This window comes from Coregonus lavaretus, assembly GCF_964263955.1.
Source record: "Coregonus lavaretus genome assembly, chromosome: 8".
Taxonomy (NCBI): domain Eukaryota; kingdom Metazoa; phylum Chordata; class Actinopteri; order Salmoniformes; family Salmonidae; genus Coregonus; species Coregonus lavaretus.
The window spans coordinates 34,596,338-34,611,074 of NC_139995.1; the positions used below are offsets into that span (position 1 = coordinate 34,596,338).

Sequence of the window (14,737 nt, forward strand, 5' to 3'; positions counted from 1 at the left end):
ATGTGTATATGTCTGTGTGGGTGTGTGCGTATGTGAGTGCATGTGTACTAAGAGAGAGTCAGTGCAGGTGGTCAGTCCAGTTCAAGTGTTCAGCAGTCTGATGGCTTGTAGATAGAAAACAGTCTGTGAGCCTGTTGGTATCAGACCTCATGCTCCAATACCGTCTGCATGACGCTAAGGGAGTGAACAGCTCGTGGCTGGGGTGTGTGGGGTCCTTGATGATTCTGCAGGCCTTTCTCAGGCACCGTTTTGAGTAGATGTCCTGGATGGGTGGGAGCACAGTCCTAGTGATGTACAGGGCCATCTTCACCACCTGCCTAAGGGCCTTGCGGTCTATTTAACAGCTCATCTGTGTCTGCATTGTTTAAGAAGAACTCTCTTCAGTGCAGCTACTCATTATATTTAACTCTTTCCAAATGATAATTATACTGCAAGTTTGTCTATTCTTCTTCTTGTTAAAAAAATGCTTTGCTTCACTTTGTGGGTACACTGCTATTTACTTCAAAATGTATGTCTCAGAATTTACCGTGTTTGGCTCTTTAACACTGTGTTTAAGTCTGTTGAATGGTGGTCATTGTCATCGGGTCAGGTTGTATCATCTGGCCACCTGGTGTATCAGTGAAGCTGCCCTCTGTCTGTGTGTTACTTTAATCCCAGCCTCAGGCCTGCCTTCAGATCAACATCCACTAGGGGGGGGGGGGGGGGGGGGGGGGGGGGGGGGAAGAAGAGTGAGAGAAGAGAAAAGAGAGGTAGAGAGAGGGTGAAGAGAGGTGGTAACGCCAGCACTAGGGTAGACAGACACAAACCCACCTCAGCAGAGCTAAAAGGTGCCTACCAAATGCCTCAATTAGGCATGACCCCTGACTTCTATCCATAGCCTGGAGTGACATGGGGTGACCTCAGCCGCAACCTGGCAACCCCAGAGTCAGCCGGAGGGGGTGAACGCCACATAACGGCACCATTGTGCGTTTCATTTAAACATAATTATTATCATCCTTACCATCATTAGTGCTGCTATTGCAGTCACTACTATGATTACCATTAGGAGAGTAACAATATTGTTGGCGTATCTGTAATTACCATAATTTATGACATGGTTACTAAGGGATTGTATAGGTTGTGACAAAGATTGTAAGAGTAACAGTGGTTTTACAAAACTACAAGTCATTTTTATGTTAAGCTTCAAATCATTGTTTGCAGTGGAAAGTATAGAAGAGAGTATAGAAACACATTATAGGCGTGGTTGTATAAAACCATAGGCGGTATTATGAGGTGGTGTGAGAAGCAGTTACTGCTGCCTAAACAAAACCCCATGTTTCTTTCTTTAACATCCATCCGTTTGACAGTGAGAGATGCAGTAAGATGACTGTGGCTAGAGGAGAGAGGAGCTGTGGTGATCATTTATAAAGATTATTAGGGAAAACATTCCACAATAAAAAATGAAAAGAACTTTCACATGAGGTAAAACATTTCATTCACACAACAGTATTTGTTAGTACAAGAGTCTAGTTTTCCTCAAAGAAGTTAAGTCGTAAAAAGGGCAACCTCATTTTTTACTTACCATCTTGGTCATAAATAGTATCCAAATATCTCTGTAATAAAGGACATTTCAATGCATATTTATGCAATATTTTATAGCTAATCCAACGACATAATAGCTTTCATAAATTAAAGTTATTGTTCGCAAGCCTCGACCACAATTTTGGTGTTACGAGACCGAGAGTAGCATGAGTTTTAGAGAGCCAGCTATATTTTGAAACATCATAATTACAAATATATGCATATAATCTCTAATTGAATTGTATATTGTTTGTGGGTAATTTACCCTGTGTGTGTGTGTGTGTGCGTGCGTGCGCGTGTGCATCCGTGCGTGTGTGTGCGTTTGCGAGTTTATCTGTCTGTTTGTACGATTAGCTGTGTGTGTGAAACTTCCCAGAGTGTGTATTCTGGAGTGTGTGTTGTGAACGTACCACATCCTGGTTGGTTTGTGGTTAATACTCGCAAGAACACCATGATTTATGTTCCATATTACACTAGCCAATTACCCATTTACATTTACATTTACATTTACGTCATTTAGCAGACGCTCTTATCCAGAGCGACTTACCCCTGTTGAAGTAATGGTTTTCCAGACTTGTTTGTTTTTGTAGGGAATTTTTTCCCATTCGCACTCATAATACATGGTCATTTATATTTCTGGTGGAGTTCAGGTGTCACATACAGTACAAAGAGTGGTGGTAGTTGTAAAAGCAGGTATTTTTGTCCTGTAGTTGGGTGCTATTCATCCAGCTCCAGCTCCACCCAGACTCTGCTGCTTCAGGGTGTCTGAGTCAAGTGGACCGTTTGACCCTGTGCTAACTCAGCCACAACAGACAACACTTCTGTTCTGCAGAGAGTGAAAACACACACACACACACAAACAAACACACACACACAGTTATATACTTTTTAGTCTTTCGACTACATAACTCCACTTAACAAATAGCCCCGTTAAAAAATCCAGACGGCTTGATTTTATACATTTGTAAATTTTTTAAATTTTAGTCATTTAGCAGACGCTCTTATCCAGAGCGACTTACAGTTAGTGAATACATTTTTTTTTTTTATACTTGCCCCCCGTGGGAATCAAACCCACAACCCTGGCATTGCAAACGCCATGCTCTATCAACTGAGCTACACCCCTGCCGGCCATTCCCTCCCCTACCCTGGAAGACACTGGGCCAATTGTGCGCCGCCCATGAGTCTACCGGTCGCGGCCGGCTGCCACTAGAGATCCTGGATACGAACCAGGATCTCTAGTGGCACAGTTAGCACTGCGATGCAGTGCCTTAGACCACTGCGCCACTCAGGAGTACTTATACACTTCTCATTCATCATGCTTGGGTAGATTTGAGGGAATTGGGGTTTGGAACTTTCTCAGTTTGTGTCCTGCTGCATTTCGAATTTCTCCATCTATCGGTCTTAGTGCGTCAACTGTATGTAGTAACTGTATGTAGTAACTGTATGTAGACACTGTATGTAGTAACTGTATGACCTGGCAGTTTGGACAACCGAAATTCGAATCAGTTCTAATACCAGTTGGGAAAATGTATTAGATCGTAACCGTCTTGTTCTATAGAACATTTATGGACAAAATGTTGAATAGTTGAGCTGCATGAGTTTCTCTCTAAATTAAGGTGAGTTAACTTTGTTAATCCAACTGTACACATGGAACAGAGGTGAAAACATGAAGCCAGTAGGTGAAACGTCTGGCAGGCAGAGAGGTGATTTAATAAGTAATAAAGAGTGGACTTGTCAAAGTGAAACTAAAGTCGTCTGGCCATGGGGTCACAGAGCACAGTTTTTATGAGTTTGATTAAAGCACTCTCTGCATGCCCACCTCAGTAATGGCCTGGTGTGTGTGTGTGTGTGTGCGTGTGCGAGTGCGAGTGTGTGTTTAAGTCAGTAATTAGAGGCATATTAAACCACCCCTCCATATTACTCAGTGTGTTGCGTTGGCCACATGAAAGCTGGATACTTAAAATCACCCAGAGTAGTCTACGCTTTGCCTCAGAAACAAGCTGTTGTTTGGGTTTAACTCCGTTGGAAAACACTATTTACACTGTACAGTGGTACATGGCCCCTGAAGAACCAGAGGCGGGTGCAGTTCATAACACTTCAGGATGCTTTTATTTGTGGTTAACTTTTTTAACTGGCTTTTATTGTTTGTTTTATTTGTAAAGAAAATTAGTAGTAGGATTAGAAACATATCCAATGGTCATAGTTATATACGCAGTGGCAGGTCTAGGCTATAACAAGCCTATGCTACAGTATACCATTAAAGTGACAATATATGAATACATTTTATAGTTATAGACCAATGTCAAATAATGTTATAAAAAAGAAACATTTTCACGAGACAGCCAGTGTGAAGAGGCAAGACATTTGTGTTTGTTTGGTGTGTGTTGAGGTCCGCCCCTCAGTTAAAGGCCTTGGTGGAAAAGAGATGGAGGAATGGAAAGCCCCGCAACACACACACACACACACCATAGCTTTTAATTCCTCTCCATTTGGAAAGGGGGGTGTCAGTCACCTGTGTGCCCCTCTGGCGTGTGTGTGAGTGTGTGAGTGTGTGTGAGTGTGTGTATGTGTGTGTGTGTATGAAGAGGGGGTGGCTCAGGCAGTGGCAGGTTGAATCAGGTCGGGACTTGGGGCGATGGTGGGGGAGGAGATCACTGAGACAGCCCCCATTAACTTAACCCCCTCCACACACACACACACACACCCTGGTATCCTGACACTAGAGCAGGGTGGTGTGTGTGTGTGTATGTGTGCGTCTCTCAGAAGGGCCAGACAGCCCAGTCTGACCCGACCCAGCCCCATAAAGGCAGCATTGAGTCCTGGAGGCACAGACACGCACAGCACCGCTTTTGTTGCCCTGCCCAAGGTGTGTTCCCCCTGGAGGCAGGGAGAGAGAGGGATGAAGAGAGAGAGAGAGGAATGAAGAGAGAGAGAGAGAGGAATGAAGAGAGAGAGAGAGAGAGAGGATGCCCAGGCTGGTGTGACTCATTAGAGAAAAACTGTTCCCTGGCTTGGAGTCTCATTATTTTGTGGGTTTATTGGGGGAAATAAAACAGTTTCTTAATTTTTATGTACGTTTTTTGGTCCACCACTCCACTACCCCATCTGTCCTCCCTCCCTCTTTCTTCACCACAGTCCTCTCTTTTTTTAATGTGGGAGTAATTTATGAAACACTACTCACCTCCTACTAATGGAGGAAAGGCTCCAGATGCCTGAAACAAACTCTTTCTTTCTCTCTTTCCACTTTTTTTCCTTCCCTGCTTTTATTTCTTTCTTTCCTTCTTTTTCTCTTTCTTTCATAGTACTAGAGAGAAACTTGATTCTTATTGAGTGAATTGTGTGAATAAGCCTGTTGGAAATGAAGCGACACCAGGGCTGTCTGCGGTGTGGTTCTTCTCGACACGTCCCGTATTAACTTAATCTCTCCTCCATACTTCACCTCTTCAGGGTCAATTTGAGATATCAATGAAGCCTCAGACTGACCCTTGTTCCCACCAAACACTTCCCCATAAGGATGCTTAGGGTCAATGTGTGTGTGTGTGTGCGTGTGTGTGCGTGTGTGTGCGCGGAAGTACGTATGTGTGTCTGAAGGGATGTGGTCTTTGCACCATTTACTTTCATTTGGACATTGGACATCAGTCTAGTCCAGTTTATACCATCCCACCATACTTCTGAACTATAAGAGATTCTTGTCTCTGGAGGCCAAAAGCCTTTTTCCCTCTCAGTAAAAACATTTGGAGGACAGAGCCCACATTGGCTCTTACAGAGAATCGAAACCCCTGAAGATCCAACATTTAAAGAAAATATGTCAATAAGAAGAATTATGGCTTGAAAAACAGAGTTCATGCTTTCGTTTGCGTGTGCATGCATGTGTGTGATTGCTGAATAATGAGTTAAGGGGATGGTTATTCAGAACAGAACACAACAAGACAAAAGCAAACAAAAGAACAAAACCATAACATCCCGTAAACCGCCAGGTCAGAGCTAGGCCTAATGACAGACCTGATGGAACAAACAGAACAATGAGAACCAGATTAAAACCCTGGCAGATGAGAGATGTAGAAAGGGAGGGGGGATGTAGTGCGTGGACTGATTGGTAATGGTTGAGAGAAGGAGGTTTAGAGATGGAGGAAGAGGTGATTGGAGAAGGGGGGGCATAGAAACAGGAAGAAGAGATGGAAGGGAAAGAGAGAGAGGGTATCAATGACAGCTGTGGTAATGATAGATGGGTCAGGGTATGGATAGGGGGTGTAGAGTATCCACTGGGTAGATTTAGTGGATTGAATGTATTGGGTTGAAGGGGTAAGGCTATCTGCATTGTGTAGGGGGTTGTTAGCTGACCAGGAAAAACTCAGGGCTCTATGTATTGTATACTAGGTATGGGTATGATATGGTACATGGACTAGCGTGTCTGTCTGTGTGTGTGTGCGTATGTGCTTGTTTTTCTACCTTATCAGGATGTCCCCAATGTCCTAATAATTCACCCAAATGTCCTGACAAGGTAGAAAAACAATAACGTTTTTGAAAAGTTGGGACTTTTTTCATGTCCTGAATTTGTTCAAATGCTAATTTAAGCTTAAGGTTTAGGGTTTTGAGGTTAATGTTAGGGTTAGGGTTAAGGTTAGTGTTAGGTTAAGGTTTAGGGGTAGGGTTAGGGTTAGGGGTTAGGGAAAATAGGATTTTTAATGGTCAAACATTTTTACTCCCCAAAAAGTCCAGAAGTTTCACGAAAATAAAGCTGTGTGTCTGTGTGTGTGTCCTTCCTGTAACGTGGCTGGGTTGGCCAGCCAGCCTGGCCCCACATGTGGAACAGTTTACTGGAATGGAACTTTAAATTAACGGTGGTCTGAGGCAGCCCGCTGCAGTAGGCTGTAATTAACTAGCTCTGTGAACGAGGGAGAGAGATGGAGAGAAAGACAGACAGAGAGGGGGAGGGAAGGAGAGAAGGATTAGGAGTATGTGTTTGTGCCCATGTGTGCGTTTTCTGTGTTTGTTGTGTTATGGTCTTTTTGTGTATGAGCGTGTATGCGTGCTTGCATTGTATGCCATGCTACTGCCCCTGCAGTGCCCCCCAGTGTGTGGAACAGGTCACTGCAGAGTGAGTGTGTGTGAGTATGTGTTTTTCCACTGTACATCTTAATACATGGAGATGTTTTTCCCTGTTTTGAGATGGTACTGTAAGTTCCTCACCCTTCCCTCTCTTTCTCTCTCATCCCTCTCTCTCCCTCTCCTTCTCACCCCCCTCTCTCTCCCTCTCCTCCTCTCTCTTTCTCTCTCCCTCCCATCTCCCCTACCTCTGATTCATAAGCTGCAGCAGGCCCCAAAAAACACTGCGTTCTTTGGCTCCTGTGTGTTTACCACAGCTCCACCAGAGAGAATGTGACCCCACTCATCACATCACTCTGTGGGGGGTGGATGGAACACCAGAGAGACACTAGGGAGGGAGAGAGAAAGAGAGAGAGAGAGAGAGAGAGAGGGAGAGAGAGAGAGAGAGAGAGAGAGAGAGAGAGAGAGAGAGAGAGAGAGAGAGAGACGAGAGAGAGAGAGAGAGAGAGAGAGAGAGAGAGAGAGAGAGAGAGAGAGAAGAGAGAGAGAGAGAGAGAGAGGAGAGAGAGAGAGAGAGAGAGAGATGAGAGAGAGAGAGAGAGAGAGAGAGAGAGAGAGGGGGGAGAGAGAGATCAAAATCAACAGTTTTTCCCTGACCACTTGACCTCAACATGAAAATATCCAGATTTTACAGAATCACGTGTCTTGGGCTATCATGAAGGTTGGCCTTAGAAGAGGGGGAAAAAGCATCCATGTTGTAATGGGTTAAGTGTGCCCATGTGTTGGGCACAGTTCCCTGGGCAGAGTGGCCATAATTTCAGGCTGGCAGAGAGAACACAGAGACTCTTTATGGTGGAGTTGAGCCGATGTATGGCATTGCACTCTTTTGCACTTTAAAAAAATTACAGAAATTAGACTTCTCTCTTTGTCTCATCCTCTCAGCCCTAGTTTGGACTTATTTTCCCTCTGCCTCTTTCGCTGTCATTCTCTGCCCACCACTGTCTTCATCATATTCCTACCAATCTATCTTCTTTTCCCCTTTTTTCCTTCATTCTCCTCTTTTTTTCTTCTCCTTCAACTTTCTAACCATCTTTTTCTTCAGTTAGTTTCTCCATGAACGATGCCATCCCTCCATGTTTGTAACAGACTTCTCATTCAATCATATTTGCATTGATGCATTTTGATTGTACAGGTGTACGTTTCAAATGTTGGTAATTTATCAGACACTCTTATCCAGAGCGATTTACAGGAGCAATTAGGATTAAGTTTCTTGCTCAAGGGCACATCAAAAGATCTTTCACCTAGTCGACTTGGGGATTCGATTTAGGTTACTGGCCCTTTCAGTTACTGGCCCAACGCTCTTAACTGCTAGGCTACCTGCCACCCCTTAGGATCTTAATTTGAGCCAGTTTGCTACAGCAGGAAAATAATCCTGCAGCAACAGGAAATGTAAATTATTATGTGGATTATAATTCATTGGCATTTTTGTAGGGGTTGATACGTTTTATGTTAGGGCAAATCAAGTCTGAGATTTCAAAGTGGAAATTAAAAACTTTAGAAGTCTTTTCAAAAATTTAAAGTTTTTAGTTTCCTGTGCAGGAAAATTCTCAGCAACAAAAGAGTGATCAAATTAAGATCCTACATCTGTAGGTGTGCTGTGTAGCCTACTTAAAACTGTATGCGATTAACAGACAGGCATTGTAACTAACCTCCTATTCTCATCTCTCCTTCCAGAGAGCCTGGATCTGAGGCAGCATTGCACAGGCTTGGTGTCTCTTCTGTGGGTCCCACCTCAGCTCATCGCCCCTCCTTATCCCTTTCCTCTCCAGGCCCCCAGGACCAGCTCCAGTAAGAACTGCCTAAGAGGGACAGGAGACCAGAACTATCCTGGACCTAAATTATCCTCTCAACGCCATGGCAACCAACAGGGAACGGCAGGTGAGTCACATGACTGGCTTCTCACCTGCCGTCTACCCCTTCGCCTTCAACTCCATGAGGAGCCACTCACCCTTCGACCTGCTGGCCAATAGCAGCCTCTTTGGACGTTTTGGGGCGGACCTTCCGAAAGAAATGGCTGCATTGTGTAAGTACTGTTACTCATGTTTCATTTTCATTTCTACTTTTCATCTCTCCATCTTCAAGACATAATGTATACACACACCACATTAACGTACTCAAAAAGACACCCTTTTGTGATATGTTACTCAGTTACAACTCTTAATCTTGGGTTGGGATGGTTTTAGGAGTTTACCATAGGCTTTAAAAAGTGTAAAAAGCAAATTCCCCTCCCTTCACTTTTCTTTGTGAAATAAATATAGAAGAGGGATGCCAAAAGAAAGATACAAAAACGGACAGACAGAGAATTCTTTGTTGGGGTCCAGCATGTGGCAACGCTCTGTGATCATTACCCTACCCTAAAGAAAGAGAAGGACAAGTAGAGAGAGAGAGAAAAACAATAAAGCCAGAGAGAAAGAGAGATTAAGTATAACTATAAGTGTAGAAAAGTGGCATGGCCCTTCCAGGAAAGCAGGGTTTTTCCATGTGGTAAAGCAGGCAGGCAGCGGGGTGTGGGCTGGCGGTGGGTTGGCAGGGTACAGGGCCGGGGCCAGCCTGGCCTCTCTCTGGTCTGGAATACCAGCAGGCAGAACAAGGGCCCCTTTATAAAATGGCACTGCACACAGAGGTGAATCAAGTTAAAACATGAGAGAGAGTCTGACACACACACATCCAGCAGTCCCAATATACAGTAATTTCCTTGCCCCTGTTCTTCTCCAGCAGACATTTAGAGACAGAGCTGTGTGAGTATGAGCAGTGGAAATATGTCCCTGCCTGCTCTGTTATTAGTGCCCTGGCTCTGACTCTAACCACATGAAACACACAGGCGTCAATACTGTAGGAATGAGGCCTGGAGAGGAACTCAGATCAATGACAGATGGATGCTGAGGCACTGCTGGAGAGAACAAAGAAAAATGTAACACTACTAGAACGTTTTACTGGACAAAGTTAAGGACTAAGTTTTAGAGTAAGTTGCAATGGACTTGGAATAATGAGTCCTTTTAACTCAAATGGTTTGAGGGAACCAATTGCCTTGAACTGTTTGAGTTTGAAAGCATAAAAGGTTGAGTATTCTGTACTGACTAACATTTGAGTTAATTCAACACTCATCATTGTTGACACTACTTAAATACCAACTAGTATAACTTGAAACTATTGAGTTAAGTTGATACAATTTCATAATAGTACCCAGAGTTTTTCTTGGTCAGGTTGGAGGGTCAGGAAAAACTCCCTAACTATACAGTATAACTATTGAATAGTACTACATTAATCAAATAAAATCTAATTGTATTGGTCACATACACATATTTAGCAGATGTTATTGCGGGTGTAGCAAAATGCTTGTGTTTCTAGCTCCAATAGTGCAGTAATATCTAACAATTCACAACAATAAACACAATACACACAAAGAATGGAATTAAGAAATACATAAATTTTAGGACGAGCAATGTCGGAGTGGCATAGACTAAAATACAGTAGAATAGAATAGAATACAGTATATACATATGAGATGAGTAAAGCAAAAATATGTAAACATTATTAAAATGACTAGTGTTCCATTATTAAAGTGGCCAGTGATTCCAAGTCTATGTATATAGGGCAGCAGCCTAGTGGAAGCAGCCTAGTAACCGGGTGGAAGCCGCCTAGTGATGGCTATTTAACAGTCTGATGGCCTTGAGATAGAAGCTGTTTTTCAGTCTCTCTGTCCCAGCTTTGATGCACCTGTACTGACCTCGCCTTCTGGATGATAGGGTGGTGAACAGGCAGTGGCTCAGGTGGTTGTTGTCCTTGATGATCTTTTTGGCCTTCCTGTGACATCGGGTACTGTAGGTGTCCTGGAGGGCAGGTAGTTGCCGTACCAGGCGGTGATACAGCCCGACAGGATGCTCTCAATTGTGCATCTGTAAAAATGTGTGAGTGTTTTAGGTACCAAGATAAATGTATTCAGCCACCTGAGGTTGAAGAGGCGCTGTGGCCACGCAGTCATGGGTGAACAGGGAGTACAGGAGGGGGCTGAGCACGCACGCTTGTGGGGCCCCTGTGTTGAGGATTAGCGAAGTGGTGGTGTTGTTTCCTACCTTCACCACCTGGGGGCGGCCCGTCAGGAAGTCAAGGAACCAGTTGCACAGGGCGGGGTTCAGACCCAGGGCCCTGAGCTTAATGATGAGCTTGGAGGGTACTATAGTGTTGAATGCTGAGCTATAGTCAATGAACAGCATTCTTACATACACTACCATTCAAAAGTTTGGGGTCACTTAGAAATGTCATTGTTTTCGAAAGAAAAGCAATTTTTTGTCCATTAAAATAACATCAAATTGATCAGAAATACAGTATAGACATTGTTAATGTTGTAAATGGCTATTGTAGCTGGAAACGGCAGATTTTTTATGGAATATCCACATAGGCGTACAGAGGCCCATTATCAGCAACCATCAGTCCTGTGTTCCAATGGCACATTGTGTTTGCTAATCCAAGTTAATCATTTTAAAAGGCTAATTGATCATTAGAAAACCCTTTTGCAATTATGTTAGCACAGCTGAAAACTGTTGTGCTGATTAAAGAAGCAATAAAACTGCCATTATTGAGACTAGTTGAGTATCTGGAGCATCAGCAATTGTGGGTTCGATTACAGGATCAAAATGGCCAGAAACAAATAACTTTCTTCTGAAACTCATCAGTCTATCCTTGATCTGAGAAATTAAGGCTATACCATGCAAGAAATTGCCAAGAAACTGTAGATTTCGTACAACGCTGTGTACTACTCCCTTCACAGAACAGCACAAACTGTCTCTAACCAGAATAGAAAGAGGAGTGGGGGGCCCCGGTGCACAACTGAGCAAGAGGACAAATACATTAGAGTGTCTAGTTTGAGAAACAGACGCCTCACAGGTCCTCAACTGGCAGCTTCATTAAATAGTACCCGCAAAACACCAGTCTCAATGTCAACAGTGAAGAGGCGACTCCGGGATGCTGACTTAGGCAGAGTTGCAAAGGTTTTCTAATGATCAATTAGCCTTTTAAAATGATTAACTTGGATTAGCAAACACAATGTGCCATTGGAACACAGGACTGATGGTTGCTGATAATGGGCCGCTGTACGCCTATGTAGATATTCCATAAAAAATCTGCTGTTTCCAGCTACAATAGCCATTTACAACATTAACAATGTCTACACTGTATTTCTGATCAATTTGATGTTATTTTAATGGACAAAACAAATGCTTTTATTTCGAAGACAAGGACATTTCTAAGTGACCCCAAACTTTGGAACGGTAGTGTAGGTACTAATCTTGTCCAGATGGGATAGGGCAGTGTGCAGTGCGATGGCGATTGCATCATCTGTGGATCTATTGGGGTGGTAAGCAAATTGAAGTGGGTCTAGGTTATCAGGTAAGGTAGAGGTGATATGATCCTTAACTAGCCTCTCAAAGCACTTCATGATGACAGAAGTGAGTGCTACGGGACGATAGTCATTTAATTCAGTTACCTTTGCTTTCTTGGGTACAGGAACAATGGTGGACATCTTGAAGCAAGTGGGGACAACAGACTGGGATAGGGAGAGATTGAATATGTCCATAAACACTCCAGCCAGCTGGTCTGCGCATGCTCTGAGGATGCGGCTAGGGATGCCGTCTGTGCCAGCAGCCTTGCGAGTGTTAACACGCTTAAATGTCTTACTCACGTCAGCCACGGAGAAGGAGAGCCCACAGACCTTGGTAGCATGCCGCGTCAGTGGCACTGTGTTATCCTCAAAGCGGGCGAAGAAGGTGTTTAGCTTGTAATGCTTACAATGAGCTGGCCATTGAGCATACACTTATATCCAAAATGACTCATATCCCTTTCATACTAAGATGTTTTTCTGCCAACTTCATCATACCGCCAACTTTGTTCCGTCTTTTTCGATTATATTAGAAAAATTATTAACTATAAGCTTGGGTTACTATACAGATCTAAGAATTATTTTAATGTATCCATTATAAAGACCTTAGTAACTCAACTGCTGGGATCCTATCCTAGACTATGGTTACATAATCTATCAAAACACAACCAAGACCGTACTTTACGAATGAGATGTAATTTATAACAATCTTTGCAGATTTATTCTTGGATGCCATTATAAGACACGCCATTGCACAAAGTCTGAATCACTAAATTGGCTTTCACGTCCAAACAGAAGACAACTGCATTGGTACCTATTTATTTTTTATTGTATCAACTTACATTTCCCTGTACCCTATATACTGTATTAAGGAACACCTAACTTTACAAGACTCACGCTACTCCTTTCGACAACAGCAGCAATTACAAATTCCAAGGGTAGCAACAAGCTCTCCCAGCCTCATGTCAGAATTAGAAGTTCATCCATGTTTCTCAAATGTCAAATTTCGAAGATGTTCCAAACGTCAAGTGTTTGGTTACTTCTATGCATAGTTTCAAGGTTAAGTTTATGCATTGAATTCTTAAGGTTAGGTATTAATTCTGAATGGTTAAGGTAAGGGTTAAGGTTTGGGATAGGCTTAAAACAAAAATATCAAAAACAACTTTCTATCACTGCATTCAAACATGCAACCGTTGGAACCAGATGCATACACCCATGCGCCACCCAAGTCCACAATTCCAGCTTTTTGATGGTGTTAATGTACGTTTCTTACATTTATTTTTTATAATTTCATTGTTATTATTATTAGACAGTAGTTGCTATATTATTCTTGTTACTAAGTGTTGTTTGTTGTGTTTTTTATTTTCTTCATTTGGACACTTGAAAATTAGAACTTAAGAGATTTCATCCTGCTAAAGTTCTAATAAATAAAATAATAATTTTGGTAAAGTTTTGGCTACCACTTAGTATGAAACGTAGCCATAATGTTGAAGCGGCTTTGTCACCATTTTGATTGGGACAGCACCGTTTTGATTGGGACAGCACCGTTTTGTTTGGGACAGCGCTATCGTGCTGCTTTGAGACAAGTGTGGGGACTCGTCTTTATCCCCTGCATCTCCGTTTGGATATTGGTTAGGCTACAATTAGGCTGGGAAAACGTTAGCTAAATTGAGGTTACGAAAAAAGATCGCAGTCAGAGTGCAGTATAACTGTAGTACACTAATATAACTGTAGTTAGAGTGCAGTATAACCGCAGTATGTTGCAATTACTGCATCCAAAATACCACAGTCAACTGCAGTTACTGCACTTTTACTGCAGTTTCAAAACTGCAATCTTTTTTTGTGATTTTGTTTCACAGAAACTCCGTCTGTATAGGCTATTTGGTGAATTGGTTTCTGGCTGGGTAAATAAGTGGAGGTGGTATAGCTCATATATTAATTTGCTCATCTACCACTGATCAGAAACATTTAGCATGCAATAATGTAGCCTAAATCAAGTGTAGGCCTATTATTTTGTTCAATCGCATATAGGCAACTGCAAAAGCCAGTGGAGGTTGTGAAATATGAACGAGACTCACATACTTTTGAAAATAGGATTGCTATTATTTTCTATCGGTATCATGATGAAGGTAAAAGCCTACGCCTGCTCCCTAAAAAGAGATGAAAAGTGGATCAAAAAAGCATGTGCATCGGCTCAAAATAAAACTTTTTACATGACAGCGGTTCCACACATTCCCGGTGACACAAGATGTGTGGGAAAAATGTGTGTTATATTTTATTCTGTTATATTGAATTGTATTCTTACTATAAAATATATGTGTGTTGACTGTGATCAGGTAGGTGTGTCTTATCTGTTTAATGAACAAATGAACAAACCATTGATTTACTTTGGATGATGCTATACTATTCTTTTGAAAATAAACATTATTAGTCTTACAATGTTTCTTAGGACCTGCCTAAACAAATGAATAATGGATTTATTTTTGATGGTGTAAAATCTCAATGGATTTATTAAAATAGACGCCCACCCACATCTGTACACCACTACTACAACTGTCCCCAGCATGCCGTCATGCTCATGGGAGGTATAAAAGGTGGGCCTGTTTGTAAGGGGGTCATGTAAACATTGGCCAATTTTTTTTACAGGCTAAATATCGTAAATCCTATGTGACAGCAGTAATACAGTAGCCAACCCTC

The 14,737-nt window shown here is 42.5% G+C and overlaps 1 protein-coding gene across 2 annotated transcripts in view; it reads left to right on the forward strand.

Moving 5' to 3' along the window:
* Positions 1-14,737, forward strand: part of LOC311133467 (retinoic acid receptor gamma-like) — an 80,371-nt gene that overhangs the window by 6,005 nt on the left and 59,629 nt on the right. Inside the window, exon 2 of one of the 2 annotated variants that reach the window (XM_084166946.1) lies at positions 8,436-8,689. In XM_084166946.1, the coding sequence (XP_084023072.1) occupies positions 8,521-8,689 (169 nt within the window). In that variant the 5' untranslated portion in view covers positions 8,436-8,520. Of the gene's footprint in view, positions 1-8,340; positions 8,690-14,737 lie in introns of both variants that reach the window. The other variant, XM_084166945.1, reaches the window with a different exon arrangement.